The sequence below is a fragment of the Cyprinodon tularosa genome, unplaced genomic scaffold, assembly GCF_016077235.1.
Source record: "Cyprinodon tularosa strain WSP-4 unplaced genomic scaffold, ASM1607723v1 ctg688, whole genome shotgun sequence".
NCBI classification, from domain to species: domain Eukaryota; kingdom Metazoa; phylum Chordata; class Actinopteri; order Cyprinodontiformes; family Cyprinodontidae; genus Cyprinodon; species Cyprinodon tularosa.
In genome coordinates, this window is record NW_024039438.1 from 193,813 (window position 1) to 208,277 (window position 14,465).

Consider the following 14,465-nt stretch of genomic DNA (forward strand, 5'->3'; position numbering starts at 1 on the left):
TTGTCATGTATGTGCTTAGCGAGACCACAAGTCTGTTCTTGTGTTCTTGTGAATTGAGAAATGGCTTCTGTGAAACAGCTCAACTTCTACTGGATGAAGAGCAGCAGTTATTTGGAAAATTCTCCATGGATCGTCCCTTTGACTGGGCGATTCTAACATGTGATCTGTTCTGCTGTGTATCCTTAATGCTGCTGTAACTTTCAGTGTTAATTAATGTTCAGTGGGACTAAAACTCTAATTCTGTGGTTGTGAAACTGACTACATGTCAGCCATTGAGCTGAACACCTCTGGGAAGCTGAGCAAATCCTTACAGAGGCTTTGAGCCTGGAGATAAAATGTCTTTTTGTGTTTGGTTTCCTTTGACTGCTTCTTATGAAATGTTTTCTGGGTATGTGTGCAGAAACAAAGGACATGTATCACAAACAATCTGGCTTTTCTTCTTCTTTAATTAGAAAAGGGCTGGATCTGTGTTTCCTCCGGCACCGGGCCTTGAGCAGGACAGAAGTGCTCTTTTCCCAGCCCAATGTACGACTCTCATTCCTCTGATGATAATGGTCTGTCAATAAAGTGACACGATGAGGGGCTGCGAACGTGAGAGGAAGAGATAAGGAGCAGGAAGAAAAAGGAGAAGGAGGGAAATCAGATACATCCAGTCTTTACTGCCGCCTAGTGGTGGCTTTTACAACAACCACAAAGAAACGATCGCAGGGGAAGCTTGATGTGAGCAGATAAAGGAGCAGAGGAGCATCTCCATCCGTGATGGGAGCAGAAGGAAACATCTGAGGAGCTGATCTCCATTAAAACTGTTTCAGAGAAACTCTGGAACTACTTTGGACCGCAGCAGACCGAAAGCCCACACACACGCAGCTTTCACACAGGCGTGTTGGCGCGTGCGTGCTCCTGTTGACAGTGTCGGTGACGTAACAGCTCCTCTCCCTTTCTCTACCTCTCTCTCTCCTTCTCTCTCCCTCACGCGCGCGCACACAGCCCGGCTCCCGCACCGCGGCAGCAGCAGACTATCTGTGCTGCTGTCAGTGAGCGGAGCGGCGGAGGAAGAGGAGGAGGAAGGCTGTAGTTCCTGATCTTTTTGCCTCCTCTCCTTCTGATTTCTCTCCTCTTCACTCCTGGGGTTTGAATAAGATCATGAGAAGAAACAGCCTCATGCCATTGCACGCTTTTTAGTTGGAATCTTCTTAAAAAGTGATTTATTTTTTGTGTTGCTTTTTTGTTTTTGTGTTTTGATGTCAGGACTGAAATGAGGCGCCTGGGCTCCTCAGGAGGAGCAGCTGATTGGGAATCTGGCAGGAGGAAGGAGCTGCAGTGAGCTGCTGACAAGCCTCCAGCTCCACCAGCTATGAGGGAATCTCTTCATTGCCGTCTTCTTTTTCCTCCTCAGGATTGATCTTTTTTTTTCCTTTGTATCTTTAGTTTCAGCTGAAGGTCATCCTGGTGCGTCATGATATCTTTTTAACTGCATACATCGGGGGTGTGCCTTTTGTCCCGCGCGCCTGTGTGTGTTGGTGCGTATATGACCGCTCCTGCCTCCTCTTCCTCCCCTCTCCCGCCTGTGGGAACCCGCTCCCTCCCTTTTTGTGCCCGATGCTCAGGCTGCAAAGTTCAATGCTGGATCTATATTGCGGGCAGTAAACATGCTGAGCGGCGTCCTGTTTCTGAGCATCCTCACCGTCACCAGCTTGACTCCGTCTGAAACGCAGAGCCGCAAAACTTCAGCCCTCAAAGACATCTGCAAGACACGCTGCGACTGCGAGGAGCGGGAGAATGTGCTGAACATCAATTGTGAGAATAAGGGATTTACCACGGTCAGCCAGCTGCAGGCTCCCCCCAACAAGATCTCACAGCTCTTTCTGAACGCAAACTTCCTGTCAAGGCTCAGCGCCAATGAGTTCATCAGCTATGGCAACGTTACGTCTCTGCATCTGGGAAATAACGGCTTACAGGAAATTCAGACTGGAGCGTTTAGTGGACTTCGCTTCCTCAAGCGCCTCCACCTGAACAATAACAACCTGGAGGTGATCAAAGAGGACACCTTTGCAGGGCTGGAGAGTTTGGAATATTTACAGGCAGACTACAACTACATCAGCAGCATAGAGCCTGGTGCTTTTAGCAAGCTGAACAAGCTCAAAGTGTTAATCCTTAACGACAACCTGCTGCTGGCTCTGCCTCCAAACATTTTCCGCTTTGTGCTCCTCACCCACCTGGATTTACGTGGCAATCGTCTGAAGATGCTGCCATTTGCTGGGGTGCTGGAGCACATTGGCGGCATCATGGAGATCCAGCTGGAGGAGAACCCGTGGAACTGCACCTGTGACCTGATCCCCCTCAAGTCCTGGTTGGACACCATCTCCGTCTTTGTAGGGGACATCGTGTGTGAGACGCCGTTCAGGCTCCACGGGAAGGACATCACTCAGCTCATCAAGCAGGACCTGTGCCCCCGCAGGAACGCTGGGGAACGGGCTCAGACAGCCTCAGACTCTCACTTCCAAGGGGCCCCACACCCCACCTACCACGCTGGTGTCGTCAGCCCCACCCGCTCTCCTAAAGCATCCCGGCCCCCCAAAATGCGCTACAGGCCCACTCCCCGCCTCTCGAAAGACAGAAACGTTTTTGGACCCATAATGGTCTACCAAACCCGTTCTCCTGTCCCCATGCTGTGTCCCAGTGTGTGTGTTTGCACATCACAAAACCCTGACAGTGGCCTGAACATCAACTGTCAAGAAAGAAAGCTACAGAACATCAGTGAACTAACCCCCAAACCCACCTACCCCAGGAAGCTCCACCTGACTGGGAACTACCTGCAGGTGATCTACAGACTGGATCTGACTGAGTACAGCTCCCTGGAGCTGCTGCATTTAGGGAACAACCGAATCGCAGTGATTCAGGATGGAGCCTTTGAGAACCTGACCAACCTCAGGCGCCTCTACCTGAATGGGAACTACATCGAGTCTCTGTCGCAGTCCCTGTTTGCTGGTCTGCAGTCCCTGCAGTATCTTTATCTGGAATATAACATCATAAAAGAAATTCTACCACAGACATTTAACTCTCTGCACAACCTGCAGCTGCTTTTCCTTAACAACAACCTGCTGAGATCTCTCCCTCACAATGTCTTTGCGGGCACCATGCTCACCCGACTCAACCTGAGGAACAATCACTTCTCTTACCTTCCGGTTGAAGGTGTTCTGGACCACCTGTCGGCGTTCATCCAGATCGACCTGCAGGAGAATCCCTGGGACTGCACCTGCAACATTGTGGCCCTAAAAAACTGGATGGAGCTGTCTAGCACCAGTGTGGTGGTCAATGAAATAACCTGTGACTCTCCGTCTAAGCACGCAGGGCGGCTGCTGCGCTCACTCCGCAACGAGGCCATCTGCCCCGAGCCCAGTGAGCCCCCTCCTCCACAGCTGCCCCCTCCCACAAAGGCCCCAACAGTGATAAGTCCCACTGAGGCCACGACCCCACTTTCTCCGTCCCCCTCCCCTTTTTTCAGCTCAGTGAGCCCCACAGATTCCCACCTCCAGGCCCCAGAGCTGCACCCGGAGGTGCCCCTCTCAGTCCTGATCCTCGGCCTTCTTGTGGTCTTCATCCTGTCCGTGTGCTTCGGTGCAGGCCTCTTTGTTTTCGTCCTGAAGCGACGCAAAGGGGTAGAGCATGTCCCAACAGGGGCCAACAATCTGGATCTCAACTCTTTCCAAGTGCAGTACGGCTCCTACACCCCAGAGCCAATACATGTCAAAAGCTCGGAGAGCCACGTTTACAACTACATCCCCCCACCTGTGGGCTCTATGTGCCAAAACCCCATTTACATGCAGAAGGACGGTGAGCAGGTGGCCTATTACCGAAACCTGAAGGAGCTCAGCTTTGGGCCCCTGGACGTAAAAAAGGGGGACATCCTAAGCCGCAGCCCAGGAGCCTACACAATCAGCAGTGTGGATTTTATGGAGAAATCCCCAACGTGTGGTCTGACCAGCCAGGAGCCTCCAGAGATGCTCTACCAGAACATTGGTGAGAGGCCTAACAAGGAGCTCCCTGCAGCAGCAGGCGCCCCCCCCTTCACCTACAACTTCTGCACGCTGCCTAAGAGACCCTGCATCGTGCCCCCCTATGAGGCCGCCACGGCCCGGAGACACGTGACCAACCAGGACAGGTTGAACAAAACTGTGCTGTATGGCACTCCCAGGAAATACTTTGGACCCGAACACGTCTCCAAAAACAACGAGCACCCCTCACTACTGCTGCCTTGCAAACTAAAAGCCGAGCCGGACTACCTGGAGGTTCTGGAGAAACAGACTGCCATGAGCCAGCTGTAAGGCAGGGACAACCTGATGCTGCCTTGGCAGCCCCCCCACCCCCATATATCTACCTTATCTAATGGTGTTCGTCCCACCTGAAGGACTGGAGCTGAACTAAAGCTCTTCATCGCTTTTCTCCTTTTCTGTGTTTCTTTTCCAGCTGTATAAAGGGAATATAAGAAGTATATTATTATGCAGTTCTATTTTCATCCTAAAATATGAATTATTTGGCTTTATTTCTTAAAGATAAATATTCTGAAGGACTTGGAGAACGGAAGGTATGTAAAGGACAGAACTGTGTAACGTGTGCTTTCAGTCATCTGATCATGTCCAGGCGGAGAGCATCCTCAGTGTTTGTAGGAGTGACGCTGCAGACGGACATTCCTGTACATATGTAGCCGACACAGACAGAGCTGAGTAGTCAGACATCAAGCTAAAGCGATCTCAAAAATCCAACAAGCGGCAAATCTTAACATTATCCAGAAAGTGCCTTTGCACTCATCTATTTTATCAAGGATGCTCTCTGAAAAATGAAAATGTCCTTTTTTCAAAGTGGTGTATTTTAATGAAACAAATCTTTATGTATAATAGAGGATTTATTTGTCCATTTTAAAAAAAGATGTGAAAATGAACTAAGGGTGGGTGTGAATTTAGATCCCAGTGAAGGAAAGCCATGTTATTTTTGCTTTGGTTATGGGATGTCTCTGGAAATGTACTGCTGACAGAACATTGTACGCTGTAGAGGAGCAATACGGTGCGGCGAGATTGGGCCATTAAATTTTCACTGAAGCACTTTGTCAAGACCCTGAGCTTCCAGGTAATTTCTTTGTTTCTGTTGGACTGGTTGTGTGTGTGTGGGTGTGTGTGTGTGTTTGTCGGGGGGGTGATCAGTCAGTGGCTGAGGTGTGGTTGACCCTCCTCTAATAGGTTGGATTACTGAATAACTGCTCACAGGCTGACAGAAGGAGCTCCTGTTTTTTTATTGGAAATGTTTTGAAATGTTAAATAAAAAAGAACAATTAATCAGGGGTACCAAAGAAGCAACCATCAAACAGAACAAACCAGTAATCCCTCTGCTTCAGAAACAAAATTAAGGCTGATCAGAATTGATGCCAGGGTGGCTGCTGGGTCAGGTTGTCCACAGACTAGAGTACTGGAGCAGAACATGGCTCTTTCATTGCAGCTTTGGGTCAGTTCTGAATCCCACTGTGGTGCTTAGAGTCATAGTCATCCTAACAGAAGGATTTTAATGTAGGAAAGGTCCAGAGAACTGAACTGGATCCTATTTCAACTCAGATAGTTTAAATCTGTTATTTGCAGCTTGCAGGTTCTGTTGATGTTGGAACCATCCTAACCTTCAGTGGCTCTTTCTGGAAGCTTCCTGGTTTTGTCATCCTCGTAAAAACAATTTCCTGTCTTGATCCGGTCGTTTAACTCTTCTGCCTTAACAAAAACAAAACTCCAGCTCTTCTTCCATTTATTTATTCCCACTAAACTAATAGGAAGGGGTCAGTGTCCTGTTTAACATCTGTCTGAGGCGACCATGTGGCTGGAAAGGCTGAGGGTCCCAGGAGTGACATGAACGTGTAGGACTATTTTTCCTCATTTTCCCCTGTAAGCTTTATGGGCGAGGAATCTTCATTAGTGGAGCCATAAACAGGAGCAAGCAGCAGGGGAGGAAGATGAGCCTGTGTGATAAAATGGAGGTTAGACAGTGGAGAAGCCGTGTCCATCCAGGAGGAGCAGATCTGGGTGGATACTGTCTATGCTGGGTATTGTGTCGCTGTCCAGGGTGCTGAAATGGCCGCATCCATCTGGAACTACAAACTGTTGAGCTTTTCTCTTATTTACCCCCCCCCCCTCAGTTAACTGCAAATCTTTTCTGGAATAATTGGCGTGCCTGAGCCTGGGGGCTTCGGGGGTTCTGCTTATTACAGCCAAGCTGGTTCTGTTTGCTGCTTTCAACCTTTTTTTCCTAATCATTGCTTGATTTGTTTGCAGTGAAGGGCAATTTCAGCAGTCTCAAATGTTGCTTGCTTTTTCTCCAACTTTCAAACAAATTTCACAGCTCCCTGGTGACTGGTAAAAAATAAATCCTGGGAGAGAGAATTTATTTTAGACTGTTGAAAGCCTAGACAGCGGTCCTTGAAGTAAAAACATGCAGCAAAGGCAAGAATGTGGAATCAGAACTACGTTTTTTAAGGCCTCATCAGTTCCTTGTAGACAAACGGTGCCTTTTATTAAAGTTATGGGTTCATTTTTACGAGTTTGAGGTTAATGCAGTGCAGTTATTTCAGTGCTATTTATTATTATTAGAATCCTGTTTTAGATTGTATTCAGCGTCAAGATTGTTAGAGCTGTTGTTCTAGATTATCCTTCCCAATAGAAACATGCTTGAAATTCTAGCCTGTGTGGGGTTCTGTTGTGAGCTCATGAGCTGCTAGTATCTTACCTCCTCAAATGTAACAACAATCATAAGACATTTTATGCAAAGCGCTTTTCTAAAAACCTCAAAACACTTTAGAAGAATGAGGGAAAATTCCAAAAACAACAGTAGATTAATCAGCAAAACATTTTATGCTAAAAAAAACATATTAGCATAAAACAGGACATAAGTCAGACTTTAAAAGCTGTTCTATAAAGGAGATTTAAGATAAGATATTAGATTTCTTCTGTCTCCTTGAACCCCAGTCGGCCTCAGCAGATGGCCGCTCACACTGAGCCTGGTTCTGCTGGAGGTTTCTTCATGTTTTAAGGGAGTTTTTCCTCTCCACTGTCGCTACAAGCATGCTTTGTGTGTGGTATTGCCTTTGAGTCAATAAGTCGATGCAATCAACTGTTTTTTCTTAGATAGAAAACTTTAAATCAATTTGACTGGATGATCTGGTGAACTGCAAAGTGCCTTGAGATGACATGTGTTGGTAATTGGCACTATATAAATAAAGTGAATTGAACTGAATCAAATTTACTTCATCATTGTTCAGTATATAGCACCTAAAAGAGGAGAATGTCATTAAAGGCGAATATTCAGGTAGTGAATCCAAAAGTCGGACCTATCCATTATAATTTGGTTTCAATCTGTCAAACATCCCATTTTCTTTATTGGCTTATCCTTTGGCGGTTCAGACAGATGCTTGCTCAGTCAGCCCATTTTCTGTGGTAAAGAGTGAGATGGATCACTTCTCAATTTCCACATCATGACTTTCCATGTTGTTTTTATGAAGAAAGATAAACAGCTGAGATTCTGGTGCCTGAAGCGTTCTCCAGCTCATATCTGACTGCTGTTGATGCATTATTAAGGCTGGATGGTTTCCTGGGTAACATTAGTTACTGAGGTGGGAGACCACCAGGTTATCTGGCTCTGGCCCTGTCATGGCTGCCTCTGTCCCAGACTGGACACAGAGGCAGACTCATTTCCATCCATCAGGTCAGGAACTGGAACACTTACTCCCCACAGAATCACAATGCCTCCATGATAGATGGTTTCAATAAGCTGGTATCATCGGGCAGGAACCCTACTATCGCTGCAGAGTTTGGGGATAATGTTGTTTTCAGCTAAATTGTTCTGTGAGCTTTGAGGTTCACAGACCTGAAAATAAAAATAAAAAGGAAAGATGCAGCTTTTATGTTGTTATGCTGCTCCAACAGCATGAAACAGCTCATTTACTCCGAGTCCTGATTCCTCTCCTGTTTTCTTCCTTGATTTTTTTTTTGCCCCCTTTGCTTTTCCTCTAGGGGCCCCTCTAGTTTTTATTTTGTTTTGTTTTTCTGTCTCCCATATCAAGTTGCTTTCATCTGTAGGTTCAGGTGGAGAGCCGTACGGTGAGCTGCTGCGGTAAGCAAAGCTGCAAATGCTGTCATGCGGCCTTTTCTTTTACCAAGCTTTGCCATTTCAGCTGCTGTGTGAATGGAATGGGGGGGTAGCAGTAGGTGTTGGGGGGTAAGGGGAGTCTGAAGAGCTGTTCATTCCTCTTTTCTCAGAATGGAGTGATTTTCCTTCCTTGGGCACAATAGGTCCTCTGTGTCTTTTTATTGCCACTGAAGGAAAGAGGAGTTGCATGAACGCACACACACACACACACACACACACCAACCCCCCCTTCACACACATTGCACCCACACACGCATTGACAGATCGCACACACCGGGGATATAACGGAGGGTTGTAACATGTGCAGCCTTGCACACCAATGAGGAAGCTTCCCCCCGTAGGACACTCTCCTCTCTTATCTCCCAGCCCTGGGACTCTGGGTGTGTGTGCTCCTGTCTTAGCATCAGAGTGAGGACTATTTGAAACTCAATGAGGACATTTGGAGGCTCCCCCCTGCCTGTAAAACAAAGAATAAGGTTTAGAGCTAAGGTGTGAACAGAGTTTAGGTTCTGGTTACGGTTTGGTCTGCTCTAGTAATGGTTAGGTTAATGGTTAGGGTCAGTTATGCTCTGGTAATGGTTAAGCTAACAGTTGGGGTGAGCTATGCTCTGGTAATCATTAGGTTTAGCTGTGTTCTGGCACTGGTCAGGTTAATAGTTATGGTTACTTATGTATTGGTATTGTTAGGTTAATAGTTAGGATTAGTTATGCTTTGGTGATAATTTGGTTCATAGATAGTTTGTCTACCGATAGTGGTCAGAGGGCCCGGTGGCGCCAGTGTCCGGCAGCCTTGCTTCTGTCAGTGAGCCCCAGGGCAGCTGTGGCTACAATGTAACTTGCCGCCATCAGTTTGGGAGTGTGTGCAGGAATTGGGTGGATGACTGAATGTAGTTTAAAGGAATAGTACACCCAAAACATGATTAGCCTTCATTTTCTACTCACCCCCATGCTGAACAACACTCTGGAGTACTTTTTTGATATCTCAAATGCATCTGGAGATCTGGGAGGCTTCTTGCTGTCTGCTGACATTCAAATAATGGAGGTCTATGGCGCCCGAGGCAGAAAGGTCCATAAAAGTCCACATAAAACGTGTCAATATTCCTCCATACTGCTCGTCCAATGTACTGTCTCGGGCGCCATAGACCTCCATTATTTGAATGTCAGCAGACAGCAAGAAGCCTCCCAGATCTCCAGATGCATTTGAGATATCAAAAAAGTACTCCAGAGTGTTGTTCAGCATGGGGGTGAGTAGAAAATGAAGGCTAATCAGGTTTTGGGTGTACTATTCCTTTAAGTGCTTTGAAGTGTCCTGACTTGAAAATGAGTACAGGCCATTTACCATTTTGTGATGCTCTTGTACTGGTCAGGTTAATTCTTATGGTTAGTTATGCTCTAGTAATGGTGAGGTTAATTGTTAGGGTTAGTTATGCGCTAGTAATGGTCAGGTTTCCTAACTTAGCACTTCGCTCTCAATCTGCAGGTTTACTAGTGGTTCATAGAATTTCTAAAAGTAGAATGGGAGGCAGATCTTTTAGTTATCAGGCTCCTCTCCTGTGGAACCAACTACCAGTTTTAGTCCGTGAGGCAGACACCCTGTCTACTTTTAAGGCTAGGCTTAAAACTTTCCTTTTTGATAAAGCTTATAGTTAGGGTGGCTCAGGTTATCCTGAGCTATCTCTATAGTTATGCTGCTATAGGCTTAGACTGCTGGAGGACATAGGGACCCCTTTTTCATCATTCTGCTTCATTCTCTCTCCATTCTCCCACTCTGCAGAATCTATTAGTTCAATCTCTAACGTTCTGCTCTCTCTGCTTTTTCTCAAAGTAGCTTCATCTGGTCTGTTCCTGTTTGGCTGTGACTCCATCCTGGAGAGAAATATCAGCTGTGCTGCTGCCATCAACACCCTTGTTTCTAGATGCTGGAGATCGGCCTGTTTTCCAATGTAGTCCTGTTTCTCTGTTACTTGTTTGGGTTAGTTATGCGCTACTAATGGTCAGGTTACTTGTTAGGGTTAGTTATGCGCTACTAATGGTCAGGTTACTTGTTAGGGTTAGTTATGCTCTAGTAATCATCAGGTTAATTGTTAGGGTCAGTTTTGCGCTAGTGATGGTTAGGTTAATTATTAGGGTTAGCTATAGTTTGGTACTGGTCAGGTTAATTTTTAGGGTTAGTTATGCGCTACTAATGGTCAGGTTACTTGTTAGGGTTAGTTATGGTTTGGTACTGGTCAGGTTAATTTTTAGGGTTAGTTATGCGCTACTAATGGTCAGGTTACCTGTTAGGGTTAGTTATGGTTTGGTACTGGTCAGGTTAATTTTTAGGGTTAGTTATGCGCTACTAATGGTCAAGTTACTTGTTAGGGTTAGTTATGGTTTGGTACTGGTCATGTTAATTGTTAGGGTTAGTTATGCGCTACTAATGGTGAGGTTACTTGTTAGGGTTAGTTATGGTTTTGTACTGGTCAGGTTAATTTTTAGGGTTAGTTATGCGCTACTAATGGTCAAGTTACTTGTTAGGGTTAGTTATGGTTTGGTACTGGTCAGGTTAATTTTTAGGGTTAGTTATGCGCTACTAATGGTCAGGTTACTTGTTAGGGTTAGTTATGGTTTGGTACTGGTCAGGTTAATTGTTAGGGTTAGTTATGCGCTACTAGTGGTCAAGTTACTTGTTAGGGTTAGTTATGGTTTGGTACTGGTCATGTTAATTGTTAGGCTTAGTTATGCGCTACGAATGGTCAAGTTACTTGTTAGGGTTAGTTATGGTTTTGTACTGGTCAGGTTAATTTTTAGGGTTAGTTATGCGCTACTAATGGTCAAGTTACTTGTTAGGGTTAGTTATGGTTTGGTACTGGTCAGGTTAATTTTTAGGGTTAGTTATGCGCTACTAATGGTCAGGTTACTTGTTAGAGTTAGTTATGCTGTAGTAATCATCAGGTTAATTGTTAGGGTCAGTTATGCGCTAGTAATGGTCAGGTTACTTGTTAGGGTTAGTTATGCTCTAGTAATCATCAGTTTAATTGTTAGGGTCAGTTTTGCGCTAGTGATGGTCAGGCAAGAACAACCTGATCCTAAACGTCAAAAAGATCAAGGAGATTATCGTCGACTTTAGGAAATCCAGACCCACCCACACACCCCTCCTCATCAACGACTCAGCTGTGGAGGTCGTCAGCAGCACCAAGTTCTTGGGGGTGCACATCACTAACAACCTCAGCTGGTCACCCCACATCTCCTCACTGGTGAAGAAGGGCCAGCAGCGCCTGCACTTCCTGCGTTGGATGAAGAGAGCATCCCTCCCGCCCCAATCCTTCAGACCTTCTACAGCTGGACCATAGGGAGCCTGCTGGCCAGCTACATCTCCACCTGGTCTTGGAGCTGCAGGGCCTCTGAGCGGATGTCTCTACAGAGGGCAGTGAGGACAGGATAGAAGATCACGGGGGCGCCGCTCCCCTGCATCATGAACATTGCGGACAAGATTCACCTTTTTTTTTTTTGTGCAATGACAATAAAGGAAGTCTAAGTCTAAGTTAATTGTTAGGGTTAGTTATGCTCTGGTACTGGTCAGGTTAATTGTTAGGGTTAATAATGCTCTGATGGGGTTTAGGTCAATGGTTAGGTTTATTTTGATTGTAAGGCCATAAAGCAGGTGGAAAATGATTGAAATCTAGGGAATTCAGTGGGAATCAACACATGCTCACTGCATTTAAAGAATAAGATGCATTTGTGTGTGTTTGTGAGGTGCTCTCATTCAGACGATCTCATAGAAGGAGGCCGTCAATACCTCTGCTTAGGTGCTCTCTTTTCTCTCCTTCGATAAGATTTAGATATATAAATAGATGTTTTGTCAGAAGAGAACCCCCACCCCCATTCCCCCGCTCTGGCTGAGTGATATGATAGAGGACCATAAATTGGTATTCCTCCACTGTGGCTCAACGTGTGGATAAGCGACTCTGAGATGACTTTGAAGCATAGGGGCTGTTGCTTTCAGCTGATTTATAACAGCCGTTTCAGGGCCTTTCCTGGATATATACAGACGCTTTCTGACTTTTGTGAAACACTGTATGCTGTGTGTGTTTGTATGAGTTGGCTTCACACACAAGTACGACTTTAATCATTTTGCAGCAGACTGCTGCCATCCATTCTCCTTCCCTCGTCGGCCCAATGCCTGTGTTTGCATCGCCGCTCCATCAGCTTGTGCCACCGTTCCCCTTCACTCATTCTCCATTATGTCCTTGTGGTCCCGAGCCATCACTTCTCACTCTAAGATATGCTTTTCTATTCAAGCGGCTGCGTGCTGTGTCTCCATCTCGGTGCTGTCCTCCCAGCTCCTTGAACTTAGTTGAGACTTGGTCGTGGTTTGCAGTAGGTAGCGAATGGTTTGGTGCTGTACACCCTCCTGGAAGGACTGGGCCGTCTATCCAGGGTGACTGCAGCGTCTTTGGGCACATTTCTGCTGAAAGAAACACTCACAAACAATAATCAGTTTGACAGATGGCCAGAACATTAGCGGATCATCTTTCTGCTGGTTCTGACAGACTGTGTGGATTATCTGGCTCTGTTTTTAGGATTTAGAAATGTGAAGCATTTAGCTCTTTTCCAAGAGTCACACTTATATTGTATCACAAATGTATTCATTTAAATCGCTTCTTTTTATATCTTCTGCTTTATGGAAACAAAGCTTCTGCTGCTATGGAGGCTACAAGCCTGGGCAGAGCTAACCTTTTCCTGACTATTATAGACTATTCTCATCAGCTCATTAATGCTTTTATTTTGAGGGAAATTTATCTGTTCCAAAGAAAGCTATTTATTGAAGGCTGAAGGATCCATTGTGAAAAGCACTGATCAGATCTTTGTGACCAATTTCCATCTACAGTTATTGACATGCTTTTTCAGAATCGTCTGATATCTGTCTAAAACTGTTAAATTTGAATTTGCAAAGATAGATCTGAAGAACAAAGCCATTGATGGTGGTCTGTTGTCATTATTTTGAGGAACAGAGGTGACTTCATCTCACACAGAGCTCTCTAGGCTGTAACAGGAGCATTCAGATGGTTCAACATCAGTAGCTTTCCTTCCTTTTAAACCAACATGTTTCCTGGTGGCCAGAAGTGGTGATTTCTAAAAGAGATCAACTCTGCTGGCTTCTCTTCTGTTATATAAGTCTTTCTCTCTCTCAAGTTCTGAATGAACAAAACCAGAAATGGCACAGAGAGGTTATCTTACCTTATTCCTACTTTGCTAATAACCGCTTCTCCATGATACAGAAAACAAAGTCTTCTTCTCTCAGTAGCACTGTCTATTTCATACATCGGAGGATCCATCACATTCACCTTCTCTTTCACCCTATGATTGGGAAGCAGTCTGGAGGAGAATTTACTCATAGGTTTGGATAGGGGTGTATCGATGCATCGATCCAACAGCCGACGATCCGATGCATCGATACGTCCGCAAGAGAATCAATTCATGTTTTTTTTCTCTGGTCTATTTTTATCCATTTGCTCCTGGGCGTAATTCTCCTCCCGTGCTGTGGTGGCGCTAAACCTATTTTGCCCTCCTACCTCGCTTCCTGGTTATACTCTTACAGCAGTGTGTTGCAGTGAGCTAGACACAGACATTTTTCATTTATGCTCAATATTGAAGCGTGGTCTGAGCTACACACTGTGGGTCTAGATACGGCCGAGGCGGCGAGGAAGTGGGGGCGAGTTTAGTCCGACGACGGAGGGACATGAGGGCCAAAAAGAGCGGAGATCCAGGTGGAAAAAGGGTCCCTGCGTTCTCGCGCACCTCGCTCTTCTAGCGGGTCAAACTTCACGAGTTGATTTCCGCAATTTCGGTCATAAAAAAAAAACAAGCCGGCCTCCTGTCTGCGGCACTGTTTGCGGTCAGCGGAGCGTCTGTGGAGGGGGCGGGGACGTCTGGAGCTGAGGTATTGAATTGCACTCATTGCACTGATTTTGTGCAGTATTTTTGCAGTATTTTTTGATGCAACTTTTCTACTTCCGTTATTTGCTGTTGTTTCTAAAAAAAAATGCATAACAATATTACAGCTTTCATTGATTTATTTCAAACTTGAAACTTTGTTTAGCCTGTAAGGTGTAAAAAAAAAATGAATAGATTAATTGATTAATTGAATCGAATCGTATCGTGCTGTGTTCTTCAGTATCGAAAATATTCGAATTGTTGGGTTAGAAAAATCGATACTGAATTGAATCGCCATGATGGATGTGATTTACATCCCTAGTCTTGGATAAGCTGGACACCACAACTTATGAATAACTTACACTTAATGT

At 45.5% G+C, this 14,465-nt stretch overlaps 1 protein-coding gene across 1 annotated transcript; it reads left to right on the forward strand.

The window, feature by feature from the left end:
* The first annotated feature begins 969 nt into the window (after positions 1-969).
* Positions 970-5,111, forward strand: slitrk2 (SLIT and NTRK-like family, member 2). Its single transcript, XM_038267861.1, has 2 exons — positions 970-1,129; positions 1,249-5,111. Exon 2 carries the CDS (start codon positions 1,650-1,652, stop codon positions 4,323-4,325), a length of 2,676 nt encoding a protein of 891 aa, XP_038123789.1. The 5' UTR covers positions 970-1,129; positions 1,249-1,649; the 3' UTR covers positions 4,326-5,111.
* The last annotated feature ends 9,354 nt before the right edge of the window (positions 5,112-14,465 follow it).